Source organism: Stomoxys calcitrans, chromosome 2, assembly GCF_963082655.1.
Source record: "Stomoxys calcitrans chromosome 2, idStoCalc2.1, whole genome shotgun sequence".
Classification (NCBI taxonomy): domain Eukaryota; kingdom Metazoa; phylum Arthropoda; class Insecta; order Diptera; family Muscidae; genus Stomoxys; species Stomoxys calcitrans.
The window spans coordinates 188,721,285-188,737,251 of NC_081553.1; the positions used below are offsets into that span (position 1 = coordinate 188,721,285).

Consider the following 15,967-nt stretch of genomic DNA (forward strand, 5'->3'; position numbering starts at 1 on the left):
TCTGGACCGATCTGGGCCAAATTGAAGACAATAAAAGTGACTTTTATGGGTCCAAGACCCTAAATCAGCGGATCGGTCTATATGGGGGCCATATCAATAAACAGTCCGATAGCCCTTCTTTGAACTTAACCTGCTGTTGGACAAAAAAAAAGAATCTTTGCGAAGTTTCAGCTCAATATCTCCATTTTTAAAGACTGTAGCGTGATTTCAACAGACAGAAGGACGGTCATGGCTAGATCGTCTTAGATTTTTACCAAGATCAAGTATATATATACTTTATAGGGTCGGAAATGGATATTTCGATGTGTTGCAAACGGAATGACGAAATGAATGTACCCCCATCCTTCGGTGGTGGGTATAAAAAATGGAATCGGTTTGTGAATATTTTCATAGGGCCATTTTTTATTATGAATTTAGTCGTGGCCGACGCTCGCTCAAAGTCGAATTTTGTGAGGGTCATTCGAAAATGGCCGTAGTAGCAGAAAATGTTGATGCCGTGTGGTGATTAATGCAAGATCGTCAGATAAAGGCATCCTTGGACATTTCTTCCACCAGAATACATTCGATATAAATACCTCGCTTTAAAAAAATTATTGTTCTCGCACAATTTGATAAACGCTCAAAAAATCGACCGTGTCGATTAGTGCAAAGAAATGTTGAAAAATATGATCGCGATGCGTCAAAATACTATGCGTATCAGTTCGAAACAAAATAACCATCGACCGTGTGGATCTTCGACGAAATGCCGAGGTAGCCAAAGTTAGGGTCCTGCCAAGAATCGCCCGGACCACCTACGACCTTGAAATTATGCATATGATCTCGATAACTCCTCAGCTTTAACCATTTCAAATTTCGTGTGGATCTTTGACGAAATGCCGAGGTAGCCAAAATTAGGGCTCTGCCAAGAAGCGCCCGGACCAGCTACGACCTTGAAATTATGCAAATGATCTCGATAACAAGTCAGCTTTAACCATTTCAAATTTTATACGTAGAGGTTAAACAGTGCCGGAGATTCAAGTATCACACCGCCTTTGTGAACTCCCTGTTTCACTGCTAAATTCAACAAATGACTGGTGACCAAACCGATAATACGCGACCCAGCGTTTCAGGCCTTACTGGAGGGAGGTGTTGGTGATTTCCTCAAATATGTTGCCATGGCTGAACGTGTCGAATCCCTTCGATAGGTCCAGTGCCAAGACGACCGTCCTATCATATGGCCTGTGCTGATTGAAGTTTTAGTAAATGCGGTGCGGTGATGACCTGCACAGCAGTTGTTGTGTTATGCAGTCTTCGAGGTCCATGGTGATATACGGCGAACGAAAATTCTCGAACGAGTCTCGGGAGGAGTAGTCTCTTAAGCGTCTTGACTACTGGTGAGAGAAAAGAGATCAGTCTGTACGACTCCCCCATTACTCGGGTCTTTCCAGGCATCAGTAGCGGGATCACTCTGCCCATCTTCCAGACATGGGATACGATAAGAGTGTTCAAGGACAGGTTGAGGACAGTTGTAAGGAACTCGACTCCAGGCAGATCCAGATTTTTTAACATCAATGTAGAGATTCCGCCGGGGCCCAACGCCTTGGATGATTTGGTGCCCCGGATGACATTTGTAACTTTGCCCACGGTCAAATGTGATGGCTGTCCATCGGCTCGGAGACCACGGATACGGCGAATGGCTCTCCTCCTTGCCCTGTCCCTCTCGGGATGCACAATAAATTGACGGTTAAACAACCTGGCGCATCTCTTCGGATCAGTCACGGTTACTTCGCCAAAAGTGACTCGTCTACCGGGGTTCGAGAGTGACTTAACAGTAGACCACAGCTTGCCTAAACCGGTGCCTGGGTTATATTGCTGCTAGGAGTGGCCCTCACTTTGTCCCTTATACTTGTGCCATGGGACCCACTATTTATCCTACGATTCCTTAGGATATGGCTAATTCAGTCCTTAAGAACCCGGTCTACGCGCTATTAGTCTTAGGATTGGATGAGTTAAAAGCTCATTCGATCTAAATGCAGTCCGTGATCGCCCGGATGTACGTCGCACATCTCAAACCATGGATCCTCTATGTAGAACGCCCCTTCAAATGTAACACAACTAACTACCGTTTTTTCACCACAGTACATATATTCTGGATCGTCTTGACATTTAAAATCGATCAAGCCATAACCGTCCGTCCGCTTGTCCGTCCGTTGAAATCACACCAGCATTCGAAATAATGAAGCTAGCCAACTGATATTTTGCACAGCTGCTTCTTATTGAGGTAGGTCGTTGTGGATTGCAAATGGGCAATTCTCTTTCGGATTTGGATAAAGCTCCCATATAAAGGTCCTTCGACTTGACTTCGTGGTCCTCAAAATGCTGCAATTTTTCATCCGATTTGGCTAAAATTTTGTATGTACAGTTTTTGTTTTCATGGTAAGTATGCTGCAAATCGGTCTATAACCTGATATTCCGGTTTAAATATTGAGCCCCTGGAAGTCGCTTTTATTATCCGATTTGAGCGATTAAAATTCTTGAGCTCCTCCAAGGGTCATAGTCTATAGTTTCTGCCATAAAAAAATTATAAAATAAATTCCATCGATGTTGCAGGGTATATAAGATTCGGCCTAGTCGAACTTAAAGCACTTTTACTTGTTCCGTATATGATTTGTTCAACTTTCATGGAAAATCTATAATACCCTACCGATCACGTAACCCCTCGCATATCTAACGCATTTTTAAAGCATAACGCGGACATTTTTAATCAGAGAAATTTTTCTCATCGGAAAAACGTACATGATGCTGTTGTTTTAGACGTGCTGTTGTTGCTCCTATGGGATTACGCCTTAATGTTATGGTTTTTATGCTACCTGGACCAGTGAGCGTAGAGGATGATGGGAGAGGTGGTGCCGCCGCCAACGATGACGATAAAACAACAAAGTTGCTCTCATTAATTTTATCCACAGCCGTTTGGAGGGCTTTCGACCCATAATCATTGGCCGTAGTAAGCGAATGATGCTGATGATGTTTTAGTAGGCCTGCTGATGTGGATGTTGTTGGTGCCATGGAACCAGTGAATGTTGATGGCTGATTTTGATGCTGTTTGCTTGTTCTGCTGTATCCGCTTCCGTTGGTCGTCGCTTCATTTATGCCACTTCCTGTTTCGGAAGTCTTTGCATAGGCCTCAGAGCTTATGGTATGGGGCAATAGAGCTAAAGATGATGCCGATGTGGATATTGTGGTTGGGGATGCCGGTGCTGATGTTTGTATTTGAGATGGTAGTGGTGACATTGTTGCCTGAGCATTAGAAGCTGTTGCTGATGACGATATAGATGCGGATGCGGGTGCAGCAACCATTGACAGCAATGATGTTGCATTGCAGGGCGATTTTGGTGGTGATGTTGATGCCGGTGATGATGATGATGATGATGTTGTCGAACCAGTCCACTGTTCATCACATGAGCAATAACCTCGCCCCGTGTCACCACCCTCTAATGCTAAGGATTGTATTTCTCTGATCTTGAGTTTTTTGAGCTTTTGCAAACGTTTATTTGGCTGAGGTAGTTGCTGGATATTAGTAGTGTATGCCGATGCTGCTGCCGCTGCTAGCTGGTCATAAATATCATAATGTTCATCTGTAGTAGCCATGGTGGCAGTTTCCGTGGTTGATGTATTTGCAAAGCTGAAATGATACAAGAAATGTAGGCGAGTTTATAAATAATTATGCATTTGACATTGGTTGGTAGAACTAAAATAGGGTTTTGGCTTTGGGCGAAACTAGGGCAAGATGTTGTCATTAGGCCATGATCTAAAATAATTAGTAGAAAAGTCATGGGTTACGGCTATAGTCCATATAATTGGCAAATTATTAGCCATAAATAATTTTAAGAGAAATTATACAAATGGCCATGTGCAAGGAAGGTAAAGTAATTGGCAGACAGTTGATGTGTTTGGGACCATATTTGTGCTCAACGCAAAACCCATTAAATTTGGGGAGCCATGCCTTCACGTGGGTGGATTTAACGCATCTACAATGCCAATCGATCTACTTTATTGTTTAAAAACCATTTGGAGTATAACTTGCTTTCCAGCCACCTCTAGCGGTAAACATTTTCCACTTTTTCCACTTTTATTTCTGCCCATCCCACTGTCTAGTGAATCCATTTAAATTTAAAACCAGGACGAGTCACGGAACTTTTGTCACAATGGATGACGACACATACACACTGTAACGACACATACACACCATGGTGTCAGTCCGTAGCTGTAACAACGGACTGGCGTACTTCATTATGCCCACAAAAATTCCAAAACGGAACAGCGGGGCAACTGCTCACATAACATACCAATAAGTGTTGGCCTATTTAATTGTAAGCGCAATGATATGGCACTGGATCTGCCGGAACGGCGTCCCATTGGGCGACACCTGCTTGTAGAAAAGTTGAACATGAGGCGATAACCATCCTGAGGAGTTGCAGCAGCTCGCCAGACATTTTTATTGCATCCCCTGATCTCCTGAGTGACCTATCCTGGCAAGCCATAATACTCATCATCCACCACCCGACTAAGTGCCGTACGTTTATTAATCAGAAGAAGACCGATTAGATCGGCATATGCGGAATACGTGGCTGGAGGACTTGAAGCAATGTAACTTAGGTATCTTTTTAGGGAAGCTGTGGTCTACTGTTAAGTCACTTTCGAATCCCGGAAGAAGGGATGACAGGACCTCAGTCCCTTTTACCGACGCACAGTGGGAGCAAATTAGTAAAAAAATATGCCGTGCTAGAACGGTTAGAGATTTCTCTTTGAAATTTGAAATGGTTAGTGGTGAGGTGCTAGCGAGATAGGGTACAAAATATCAAGGTTAGTAGGATTGACGATAAAATGTCCCTGTGGCGCGCCCTGCGCCGCTTAGTCCCTTATACTTATTTCATGGAACCCACAATTTATCTACCTATTCTTTAATATGTGTTTATCTAGTTCCTAAGGACACGGTTCATCTGGTATGGTTTATGGATTGAATGAGTGTTTCGGTCCTCACATTGTAAAAAGCCGCTTTAATGTCAAACCATGGACCAAAGTGTAAATTTTGGAATCGAAGGAGTCTTCTATTTTATGCACAACCTCATACCGGATGGTCGCCACTGACCTTCCTTTGACATAAACATGCTCCATGGTTGTGAATAGAAAGGATTTAGGGCTTTGACACTTCTGGCAGGCAAAGAGCTGTCCCTCTGCGGCACGCCTTTCGGACTTGGTCGTGAAAAGGAGGCCCCTTATTATTGAGCTGAAACTTAAATCAGACCGGACTCATTGATATTTGATAAAATTTCCCTTGTTCCTTAATGGAATGTTCATGGGTAAATTTGCATTTGGATGTATGACTTATATTGTGCCCAAAAAGTAATTGCGGATTTTTTAAAAGAAAGTAAATGCATTTTTAATAAAATTTAGAATGAACTTTAATCAAATATACTTTTTTTACACTTTTTTTCTAAAGCAAGCTAAAAGTAACAGCTGATAACTGACAGAAGAAAGAATGCAATTACAGAGTCACAAGCTGTGAAAAAAATTGTCAACGCCGACTATATGAAAAATCCGCAATTACTTTTTGGGCAACCCAATAGTTCTATAGGCCTTTGGTGTAGCATCGCTTGCCTTGCCGGGCTTCAGTATATACACCGCCCTTGCCTCCTCAGAATATATATATAAAGCCCTACGCGTGCTGTGAATATGGCGGCCAGATGCGGCGTCAGGTAGTCTGCCTCCTTCTGTAGTCATGCCAGAAATATTCTATCTGGTTTTAGCAACTTAAATTGTTAGAAGCTCCTCAAGGCTTCTTTTATCTTTCTTCGAGCCGGTGTTAAACCTCATTGTTCGTAGATTCTGGAGCCTCCGTGTGTTCCGTCATATCCCGTGGAAAATGTGTCTTCTTCAAAAGTTTCCACATGTCCTCTGTTGTCTAACTAACGTCTCTCATTAACGCTGTCGACCTGTTCACAGAAAAATTTCAAGGAGTTACCTCTCATCATCCTACTAAATAAATTTTACATGAACATTCCATCCAGGAACAGGAGTTAGGTTAGATTAGATTGAATGAGGAGAACCCGAGCGGGGGGTGAAGAACCGCCTGTCCCTACGCAAGCACGGATCTACCTGCGCGGAAACTTGTGGCACCCCCCGCCGGAACCATCCTGTTCTCTCAACAAACCTCAGGAGACATACCAGAGGTACGTTTGCAAGACAGGAGGAGTGGAGAACCACCCGTACCTATGCAAGCACGGATCAACCTACGCCAGAGCTTGTGGCACCCCCCCGTCGGAACCATTCTGTTCCCTCAACAAACCTCAGGAGAGAAACCAGAGGTACGTTTGCAAGTTCACTCAGATCACAGAAGAAACGACTCTCCAGAAAAGAGAGTGTGCGGTATCCCCATGCGCGTCGCCATGCGGCCTATGGCACAGTGTCCGGTTATGACCTCTGACAAAGTACTCATCGACCTCTTATCGAACGCCAGCAACTCCCTCGTTCTCCTCCGGTCGATGACCAGCCATAGCGCCTTCGCAATCCGGCAACCTGCTACCGAGTCCCACCTCGTCACCGACGCCGCCCTGGCCATCCCATCTACTGTGTTCAGTAGCTCGACAAATGGCGCGTAGGCAAGACCGATGACTGGTCCGCCCGGCGCAGACGAACCCCTCCTGGCGCACTCGTCCGGTCTCTCATTTCCTGAAATCCCCTTATGCCCAGGAACCCCCCATGCCCAGCGTCACATTGTGGGCCTAGAGCCTATCCAGGAATTCCAAACAGTCCGCCACGCATCTCGACCTCACCATCCTCGACCCCAAGGCCTTGAGCGCCGCCATACTGTCAACATAAATTCTGAGTTTCGAGGGCGTGCTCACCAGAATTTCTCTTGCGGTCACTGCAATGGCACAGATCTTTGCCTGAAAGACCGTACACTCGTCCGGCAGTCCCAGAGACATACTGATATTGAGTGCATCAGAGTAGACACCCAATCCAGTGCCTGACTCCATCTTGGAGCCATCTGTGTAGAACGAGGTCTCATTCTCCTTAAGTACACCATCCGCCCTCTATTCGTCCCTTTCAGGGGAACGAATCGCAAACGTCCTCACTTCAGTCGGCACTGGTGCCAGATAGTTGGAGATTCTCCTCAGTCTACCCTCCGTATCCATAATACCCAGAATCGAACAGTGGCCGCAACCATCCTCCTTTAGCATGCTGACCTCTATATATAGGCCCCTATGGGCTGCACATCCATCATCGCCTCCAGGCCTGCCTGCGGTGCGGATCTCAGCGCCCCTGTAATCTCGACCCAGTGCTCCATAGTCCAGTACTGGTCTCACGATGGCCGTATACATCCCATAAATCATCTTGGGAGTTATTTTTAAGCGTATAGAGCACCAGCTTCGTCTTCCCTGGGTTGGTTCTCAACCCATTTCTGGTAGCCCATCGCGGCAACCTCCTCAGTGACCATGGTCCATGATCTCGCTGATCGTCGACAGAAACTTGCCTCGGACCAGCAGCACGACGTTGTCCGCATAAGCGATAATCCTCGTGCCATCATCACCGAGATCCATCAGGAGGTTCGATAGTAATCACGAGGTTCCACAGTATCGGTGAGAACACCCCTCTTTGGGGCGTTCCTCTGGTCACCCGCCTTCTGACCACGCAATCTCCCGTTCGCATTTATAATCCTGCCATAAAGCATATTATTTGTCCATTGGGAGATTAAGGGGTTAATCCCCGTGCGGTCCAGTGCGGCGAAAGCCCCTCAATATCCAAGAAGGCCGCCAAAGTGTAATCCCTCTGTCGGAGAGACGTCTCGACCTCCTGTACCACCGTGTGGTAACTAAATGAGTGCAGTATGATTAAAGCTCAATGATAAGGGGCCAACTTTTGTATGCCAAGCCCGAACAGCTTGCCGCATAGCGACACCACTTGGAAGAGAAGACTTAACATGGCAGGATAACTTAAAAATATAGCCAGAATTAGCAAGGGGATAACCACCATGGTCTCCATGGTTATGCTGTTGTATTCTGTAAATCATGCGTTGCACGCACCTCAATAAATTGAAGCTCTTTCACGACATGCTCCGTTAAAAAGTTTTCAGAATTCCTCCCAACGTCACCTCCTAAGCTATCCATGGTTTTTCTTGGTCTAATTTCCTTTCTCGAAGCGTACATCTATCTTCGAGAGAAACCATTATGCAATCGTTATTCATGCCTATGTCAAGAGAAGGTCGTACACACTGGCGGTATGCATTGACTTCGAGGGGGCTTTTAACAATGTGCGGACCGACACACTGATCCGGATCCGAAAGAGCTATGCAGAAGGGCTGAAAGGGTCTTGCATATGGCATATGACTGGTCTAGACCCAGAGTTCTCAAAGTTAACCCAGAAAAGACTGAAATATGCCTGTTCACGAGCAAGACGAAGGTAGGCCAATTTAACGCACCACGTTTTCTCAATAAGACGATTTCGATATCTGACAAGGTCAAATACTTAGGTGTGATCTAAATGTGAACTGAATTGAAAGTGTCACATTCAGGAGCGTACTGAGAAGGCTCACAGATTTTGGGCACTATGTAGACGGGCCGTAGGCTCGAAATGTGTCCTGAATCCTAGGATAGTCCACTGGCTGTACAGGAGCTTGATAAGACCAATACTTACTTACGCCTTAGTAGTTTGGTAGACTGCTATGGAGAAAAAGTGCAACTAAGGACCATACAACAGGTTCAGAGAACATATTGTCTTGCCATAGGCGGAGCGATGAGGACCACGCTCACTAGGGCACTGGAGACTATTCTGGATATCCGACCCACTGACATACAGATTAAGTGTGAGGCAGCCACTGCGGCTATGAGACTTAAGGCGATGGGAGAATGGATCGAAGATGAGAGCAGCTCTTATCATCACGGTATAATCGAGGCGATGATAGGAAACCTGGAAGGAAGGGAAGAGGTTTCCGATCGGATACCAGAGATGAACCATAAAGTCGAGTGCGAGGCACTGCTGCCACAGTCTTGATTTGACGGAACCCTGGTTTTGCCATCTGGAAGATCATGTTACACGGGTGGATCAAAGCTAGAAGACAGAGTGGGCCCGGGGGTTTACACTGAGAACCCAGGGATTGAGATCTGTTTTAGACTGCCTGACCATAATACGGTCCTGCAGGCGGAGATCCGGTCGATCACGGAATGCGTGAGGTGGTGTGGTGCTAACGCGAGGACGTCGAGTTTGAACATCTTTACCGACAGTAAAATTGCCATAAGGACAATAACAACCAGGACGGTGAGGTCACGAACAGTCATGCAGTGTAAGAAGGAGATAAACGCCTTCTTTGAGGATGGCAAATCCGCATCGTTTGGGTGCCGGGCCATAACGGAGTAAGGGGAAATGAAAGGGCAGACGATTTGGCGGTGAAGGCCAGAGGACTGCCGTCAATAAACTTGGTTAACCCAAAGCCTTTCGGGTCGATGCAGTCCGAGTTAAGGGAGTGGGCGACGAACGCCCATGCAACATTGTGGAACAGCGAAACGGTCGGTAGGACGGCGAAAATCCTATGAGGGGATCCAGATCGTGAGAAGACGAGGCTTTTACACAATACCAGACATGAACCAACTTAGGGGAGTGGTTTTGAAAACATTTAAGGATTTTGTAAGTAGCACGGAATTCCTAACTTAAAATTTTCTTCTTAGAGCTTACTTTGTAGTTTTTGGAGCGCACAACAAGCCGATTACTGGCTTAGGTGTATGTCATGGGGCATATTGATATCTGCACCCTCTTTTCAACCTAACCTAACCTACCCTGCTGACATTGTCTTCAATGTCTTGTATGGTTGGGGACTCCAAAGTATTTTGCCCCAAGTCTTCTCTGATTAGTTTTCCGAATTTAGTTTAGCTGGTAATATTGTTACTTATGACAATTACTTTCTCACATGCCATGTGTGTAATCAGCATTGAATGAATTCTGCTATTACACGAACTCTTTAAACATAAACAAGAGTTTGTTAATGCATTTCCACTCTAATGCATCTCTTGCAACTATTACAAATTTCATTAAAAACTTTTGCCATTTATGCTGATGCAGTGTTACTAAATGTAAAAACTAATGAGAGTCATTCAAACGACTAAAGACAAAAAGATAGAGGGACACAGCGAGAGGGAGAGAGAGAGAGAGGCTTACGCATAAGAGGGAAAACGTTCTTCCAAATGCTTCTAAAGTGCATATAATAGAAGTTTGGTTAAAAGTTTCGGTTGATATATTTATTTCCAAGTCAAGTTATAACCCTGCCAAGGTAAACGACAAATGCAGGGTAATACTCTCGCATGCGAGAAAGAATTGGAGGGGTTTAGTTAATGCACTATCATTAAATGACTGTTGTTCTCACTACTTCAAGTTGATGACATTGTATGTAATTGAGACAAGATGTTTTGGAAATGTAAATTTGTCCTTGTTAGCATAAGAAAGAAAATTAAAAGTGCTTGCACATCAAAGAGACTGAAGAGAGTAACTTTTTTTTTTACTTGGTAATTGAATGAAATGATGTGTTTGTTTAAGTACTAGTATCAGGGATATGTTTTTAAAACCATAGAAATTTGAGGCAAGACAGATAAGCATTTTTTTATACCCTCCACCATAGGAAGGGGGTATACTAATTTCGTCATTCTGTTTGTAGCACCTCGAAATATGCGTCTAAGACACCATAAAGTATGTATATTCTTGATCGTCATGACATTTTAAACCGATCTAGCCATGTTCGTCCGTCTGTCGAAAGCATGCTAACTTTCGAAGGAGTAAAGCTAGGCGCCCCCGGTCGACACGGGATAACTATAAGCACCACACAGGCTGGAACTTTGAGCTCCAGCCTGTGTGACTGGAAGCTACCGTGCGCGTCCACAGGTTGCGGATGGTGGAAAGCTCCGTTTTTATGCGGAGTAGCTGCAAATGCGGCCGCGGGCAGTCAGCGATTTTCGAGAGGAGAGCCTCACTGAGGAGTCAGGTGACACTGGCTCTTAATTAAATACTGAGTGCCAATGATACTCGAGATGACAAGGCAAGTTATTGGCGTCTTTAAATATCTGCACCTAGAATGTCTGCAATCTTTATAAATAAGGTGTAGTATACGCGCTGGCGGATGTATTAGAGAAGTACAAGGCAGATATTATCGCCTTACAGGAAGTGCGATAAACTGGGAATGGCGTCACTACAACACCAAAAGGTGACGAACTATACTATGGCTGCCATAACACGAATTATGAATTTGGCTGTGGATTTGTGGTTAGTCGGAAACTGAAACACCATGTCTCAAGCTTTACTCCGGTGGATGAGAGGCTAGCCACAATCCGCATAAAAGCCAAATTCTTCAACATTAGCCCCGGCGGAAGACAAAGACGAACAGACCAAGGATATTTTCTACGAGCGTCTAGAGAGAGAATATGACCGCCGCCCCGCCCATGATATTCAAATCGTTCTGGAAGATTTTAATGCAAAGGTAGGGAAGGAAGACATTTTTGGTCCAACAGTTGGAAAGTTTAGTCTCCACGAGATAACGTCCAGTAATGGGTTGAGGCTGATTGATTTCGCCGCGGCAAAAAACATGGTAGTTAGTAGCACCAGATTTCAACATAAAAATATTCACAAAGCCACATGGCTGTCACCCGATCAAAACACGAGGAACCAAATTGATCACGTTGTGATGTGTGTTAGATGTACGACCGAGCCGTGGAGCGAATATAGATTCGGATCATTACCTTGTTGTAGCAAAGGTTCGCACCCGTTTGAACATGGCGAGGAAATTACGATTTGACACTGCACGGAAGCTGGACATTGAAAAGCTGCAAACACAACAAATGACAGCGGCATACTCCACTCGACCGACCCAACTGCTTGATGAAAGCACTCCTTGTTCCGATGATATAATGGCGCAGTGGCAAACTATTGCCCACTCCATTGAAAAAGCAGCGAAATCCGTACTTGGGTAGCGGAAGCCTCCTCCAAGAAACCCATGTACGACCAAGTGTGTCGAGATGCTACTGAAGCCTAGAATGCGGCATATAGAGGAACCCTGCAATCAGTAGCAACGCGCCAGATAAAGGAGAGGTATAGGGAGAAAAGAAGAGAGGAGAAACGTCTATTCCGCAGAAAAAAACGGAAATGGACGTAAGTGTGAGCGAATTGAGATGTACAAGAGTCAGAATGAAGTCCGGAAATTCTACCAAAGAATTAAACATCAAACCGATGGCTTTGGTGCAGGCACATCCTCCTGCAGAGACATAGAAGGAAATCTGGTAACTGACACAGATAACATGCTGAGGATATGGAAAGAACATTTTACCCAACTGCTAGTGTCCGATGTTGGCGGCGAAGAGGAAACCGCAGAACCAATCTCTGATGATGGTATAGAATGTTTACCCCCTCGTCAGAATGAGGTCCAAGTAGCAGTAACCCGACTAAAGAACAGCAAGGCAGCAGGAGCCGACGGGTTACCCGCTGAACCATTTGAGACCGGAGGCGACGCGCTGATAAGGCGTATGCATCAGCTTATCTGCGCAATCTGGCTAGAAGAACGCATACCCGATGATTGGAACCTCAGCATTCTATGTCCCGTTCACAAGAAAGGAGACAAGACGGAATGTGCCAACTACAGAGGAATAAGTCTCCTCCCCCTCACATACAAGATACTCTCGAGCGTACTGTGTAAAAGATTAAAACCTAAAGTCAATGAGATAATTGGGCCCCATCAATGCGGCTTTAGATCTGGTAAATCCACCCTGGACCAGATATTCACACTGCGCAAAATCTCGGAAAAGACCAGAAAAGGACAAATCAACACCTACCATCTCTTTGTTGACTACAAAGCCGCCTTCGATACTCCTTTACGTTCAAAGGTATTTCAAGCCATGTCTGAGTTTGGTATCCCTGCAAAATTAATAAGCTTCTGCAGGATGGCACTTGCTGATACGCATTCCTCAGTAAGAAGAAAGGAAAGAATCTCTCCGAACCATTTAATACCAAACGAGGTTTCAGACACGGAGACAGCCTATCGTGTGATCTCTTTAATATCCTGTGGGAGAAGATTATACGAGATGCAGATGTGAATAGATATGGCACACTAATCACAAGAGAACACATGCTATTCCCCTATGCTGATGACATCGATAACATAGGTCGGTCACCGGAAGTAGTAACTGCAGCCTTTGGAAGAATCGAAAGAGGGTTAGTGAAAATGGGTCTGGCAGTAAATGGAGATAAGACGAAATGGATTTTCAACTCCCAAAAAGCCTTGCATAACCGAGCAGATAAAGAAAATGAAGAAAGTTGGGAACCACAACTTTGAGACAGTAAGTAACTTTATCTACCTCGGCACCGCCGTAACCGAAACGAATGACACCAGTTTTGAGGTTAAGCGAAAATTAATTCTGGCAGACAGATGCTACTTTGGACAAAGTAAGCAGTTTAGAAACAAGGCCACATCTCGACAGACGAAGATTACACTATACAAGACACTGATACTACCCGTGCTGTTGTATGGTTCTGATGCATGGGTACTTGTGAAAGCAGATGAGGCAGTTCTTGGAGTATTTACGAGAAAGATTCTTCGTAAAATATATGGACCAGATTGCGATAATGGAGAATATAGGCGAAGTATGAACTACGAGCTGTATGACGACGTTAGCATAGTTACACGCATCATAATACATTGGCTGAGTTGGCTAGGTCATGTTGTCAGAATGGATGAAGAAGCTCCAGCAAAGAAGTCTTTTGAAGGCAAACACGGTGGTACACGCAAACCGGGAAGACCAAAAGCCCAGTGGATAGATCAAGTGGTGGGAGACACCTCGAAACAGAGATTTTAGAATGAGCGCAGAAAATCGTGGTGCTTGGGACCCTATTCTACGTTCGGCTAGTGGAACAAATATTCTGTCATAGCCAATTAAGGAAGGAAGGAAAGCTAGGCGCCTGAAATTTTGGACAAAACCTCTATTGGTGTAGGTCGGTTGGAATTGTAAATGAGCCAAATTGGTCCATGTTTTGATATAGCTGCCATATAAATCGATCTTAGATCTTGACTTCTTGAGCCAATAGAGCGCACAATTCTCGTCCGATTTGACTGAAATTTTGCATGAGGTGTTTTATTGTGACTTCCAACAACTGCGCTGAGTAGGGTTGAAATCGGTCCATAAACTGATATAGCTGTCATATAAACCTATCTGGGGTCTTGACTTCTTGAGTGTCTACAGGGCGCAATTCCTATCCGATGTGGCTGAAATTTTGCACATGTTTCGCTATGACTTCCAACAACTGTGCTAAGTATGCTTTAAATCGGTCCATAACCTGATATAGCTGCCATATAAACCGATCTTGAATCTTGATTTCTTGAGCCACTAGAGAGCGCAATTCTTATCCGATTTGAATGACATTTTGTACGAAGTATTTTGTTATGATATCTAACAACTATGCCAAGTGTGGTTCAAATCGGTCCATAACCAGATATAGCCGCCATATAAACCGATCCAGGATCTTGATTTGTTGAGCCACCAGAGGGCGCAATTTTTAACCGATTTGAATGAAATTTTGCACGAAGTATTTTGTTATGATATCTAACAATTATGCCAAATGTAGTTCAAATCGCTCCATAACCTTATATAGCTGTCATATAAACCGATCTGGGGACTTGACTTCTTGAGCGTCTAGAGGGCGCACTTCTTATCCATCCGATTGGAATGAAATTTTGCACGACGTGTTTCGCTATGACTTCCAACAACTATGCTACCATATATAGCTGCCATATAAGCCGATTTTGAATCTTGACTTCTTGAGCCACTAGAGGGCGCAATTCTTATCCGATTTGAATGAAATTTTGCACGAAGTATTTTGTTATGATATCTCACTACTGTGACAAGTATACTTAAAATTGATCCATAACCTGATACAGCTGCCATATAAACCTATCTGGAGCCTTGACTTCTTGAGCGTCTAAAGGGCGCAATTCCTATCCGTTTTGGCTGAAATTTTGCACAACGTGTTTCGATATGACTTCCAACAACTGTGCTAAGAATGCTTTAAATCGGTCCATAACCTGATATAGCTGCCATATAAACCGATCTGGGATCTTGACTTGTTGAGCCTCCAGAGGGCGTAATTATTATCCGATGTAGCTGAAATTTTGCACAACGTGTTTCGATATGACTTCCAATAACTGTGCTGAGTATGCTTTAAATCGGTCCATAACCTGATAAAGCTGCCATATAAACCGATCTTGAATTTTGACTTGTTGAGTCTCCAGAGGGCGTAATTATTATCCGATGTGGCTGAAATTTTGCACAACGTGTTTCGATATGACTTTCAACAACTGTGCTAAGAATTCTTTAAATCGGTCCATAACCTGATATAGCTGCCATATAAAACGGTCTGGGATCTTGACTTGTTGAGCCTCCAGAGGGCGTAATTATTATCCAATGTGGCTGAAATTTTGTAGAACGGCTTCTCCCATGTCCTTCAACATACTTGTCAAATATGGTCCGAATCGGTCTATAGCCTGATACAGTTCCCATATAAACCGGTCTCTCTATTTTAGTTCTTGAGCCCCTAAAGGGCGCAATTTTTTGAAATTTTACATTATGACTTCTACTATGCTCTCCAACATTCAGTTCAATTATGGTCCGAATAGGACTATAACTTGATATAGCTCCAATATTAAATCAATTATTTTCTTTTATCCTTTGCCTAAAGGGAGATATCGGGAAGAGAACTCGACAAATGCGATCTATGGTGGAGGTCCCGGCCGAACTTAGCACGCTTTTACTTGTTTACTATGCTTTGAGTTGTGCAAACCTTCAAGTTAAACTAATAAACTTCAATATTTTGTGGCTTAAAAATGCTAGAAACTAAACTCAAGTTTGTAAGCCTGTGTACGTAATTCCCAGAACTCTTTCTTTCATTTGGTATTTACTCAGAAATT

At 44.1% G+C, this 15,967-nt stretch overlaps 1 protein-coding gene across 1 annotated transcript in view; it reads right to left on the reverse strand.

Moving 5' to 3' along the window:
• Positions 1 to 2,739: 2,739 nt before the first annotated feature.
• The window catches only part of LOC106094618 (uncharacterized), a 14,597-nt gene continuing 1,369 nt past the window's right edge, over positions 2,740 to 15,967 (reverse strand). The window contains exon 2 of the mRNA XM_059361720.1: positions 2,740 to 3,661. Coding sequence (XP_059217703.1) covers positions 2,740 to 3,661 — 922 coding nt within the window. The remainder of the gene's footprint in view (positions 3,662 to 15,967) is intronic.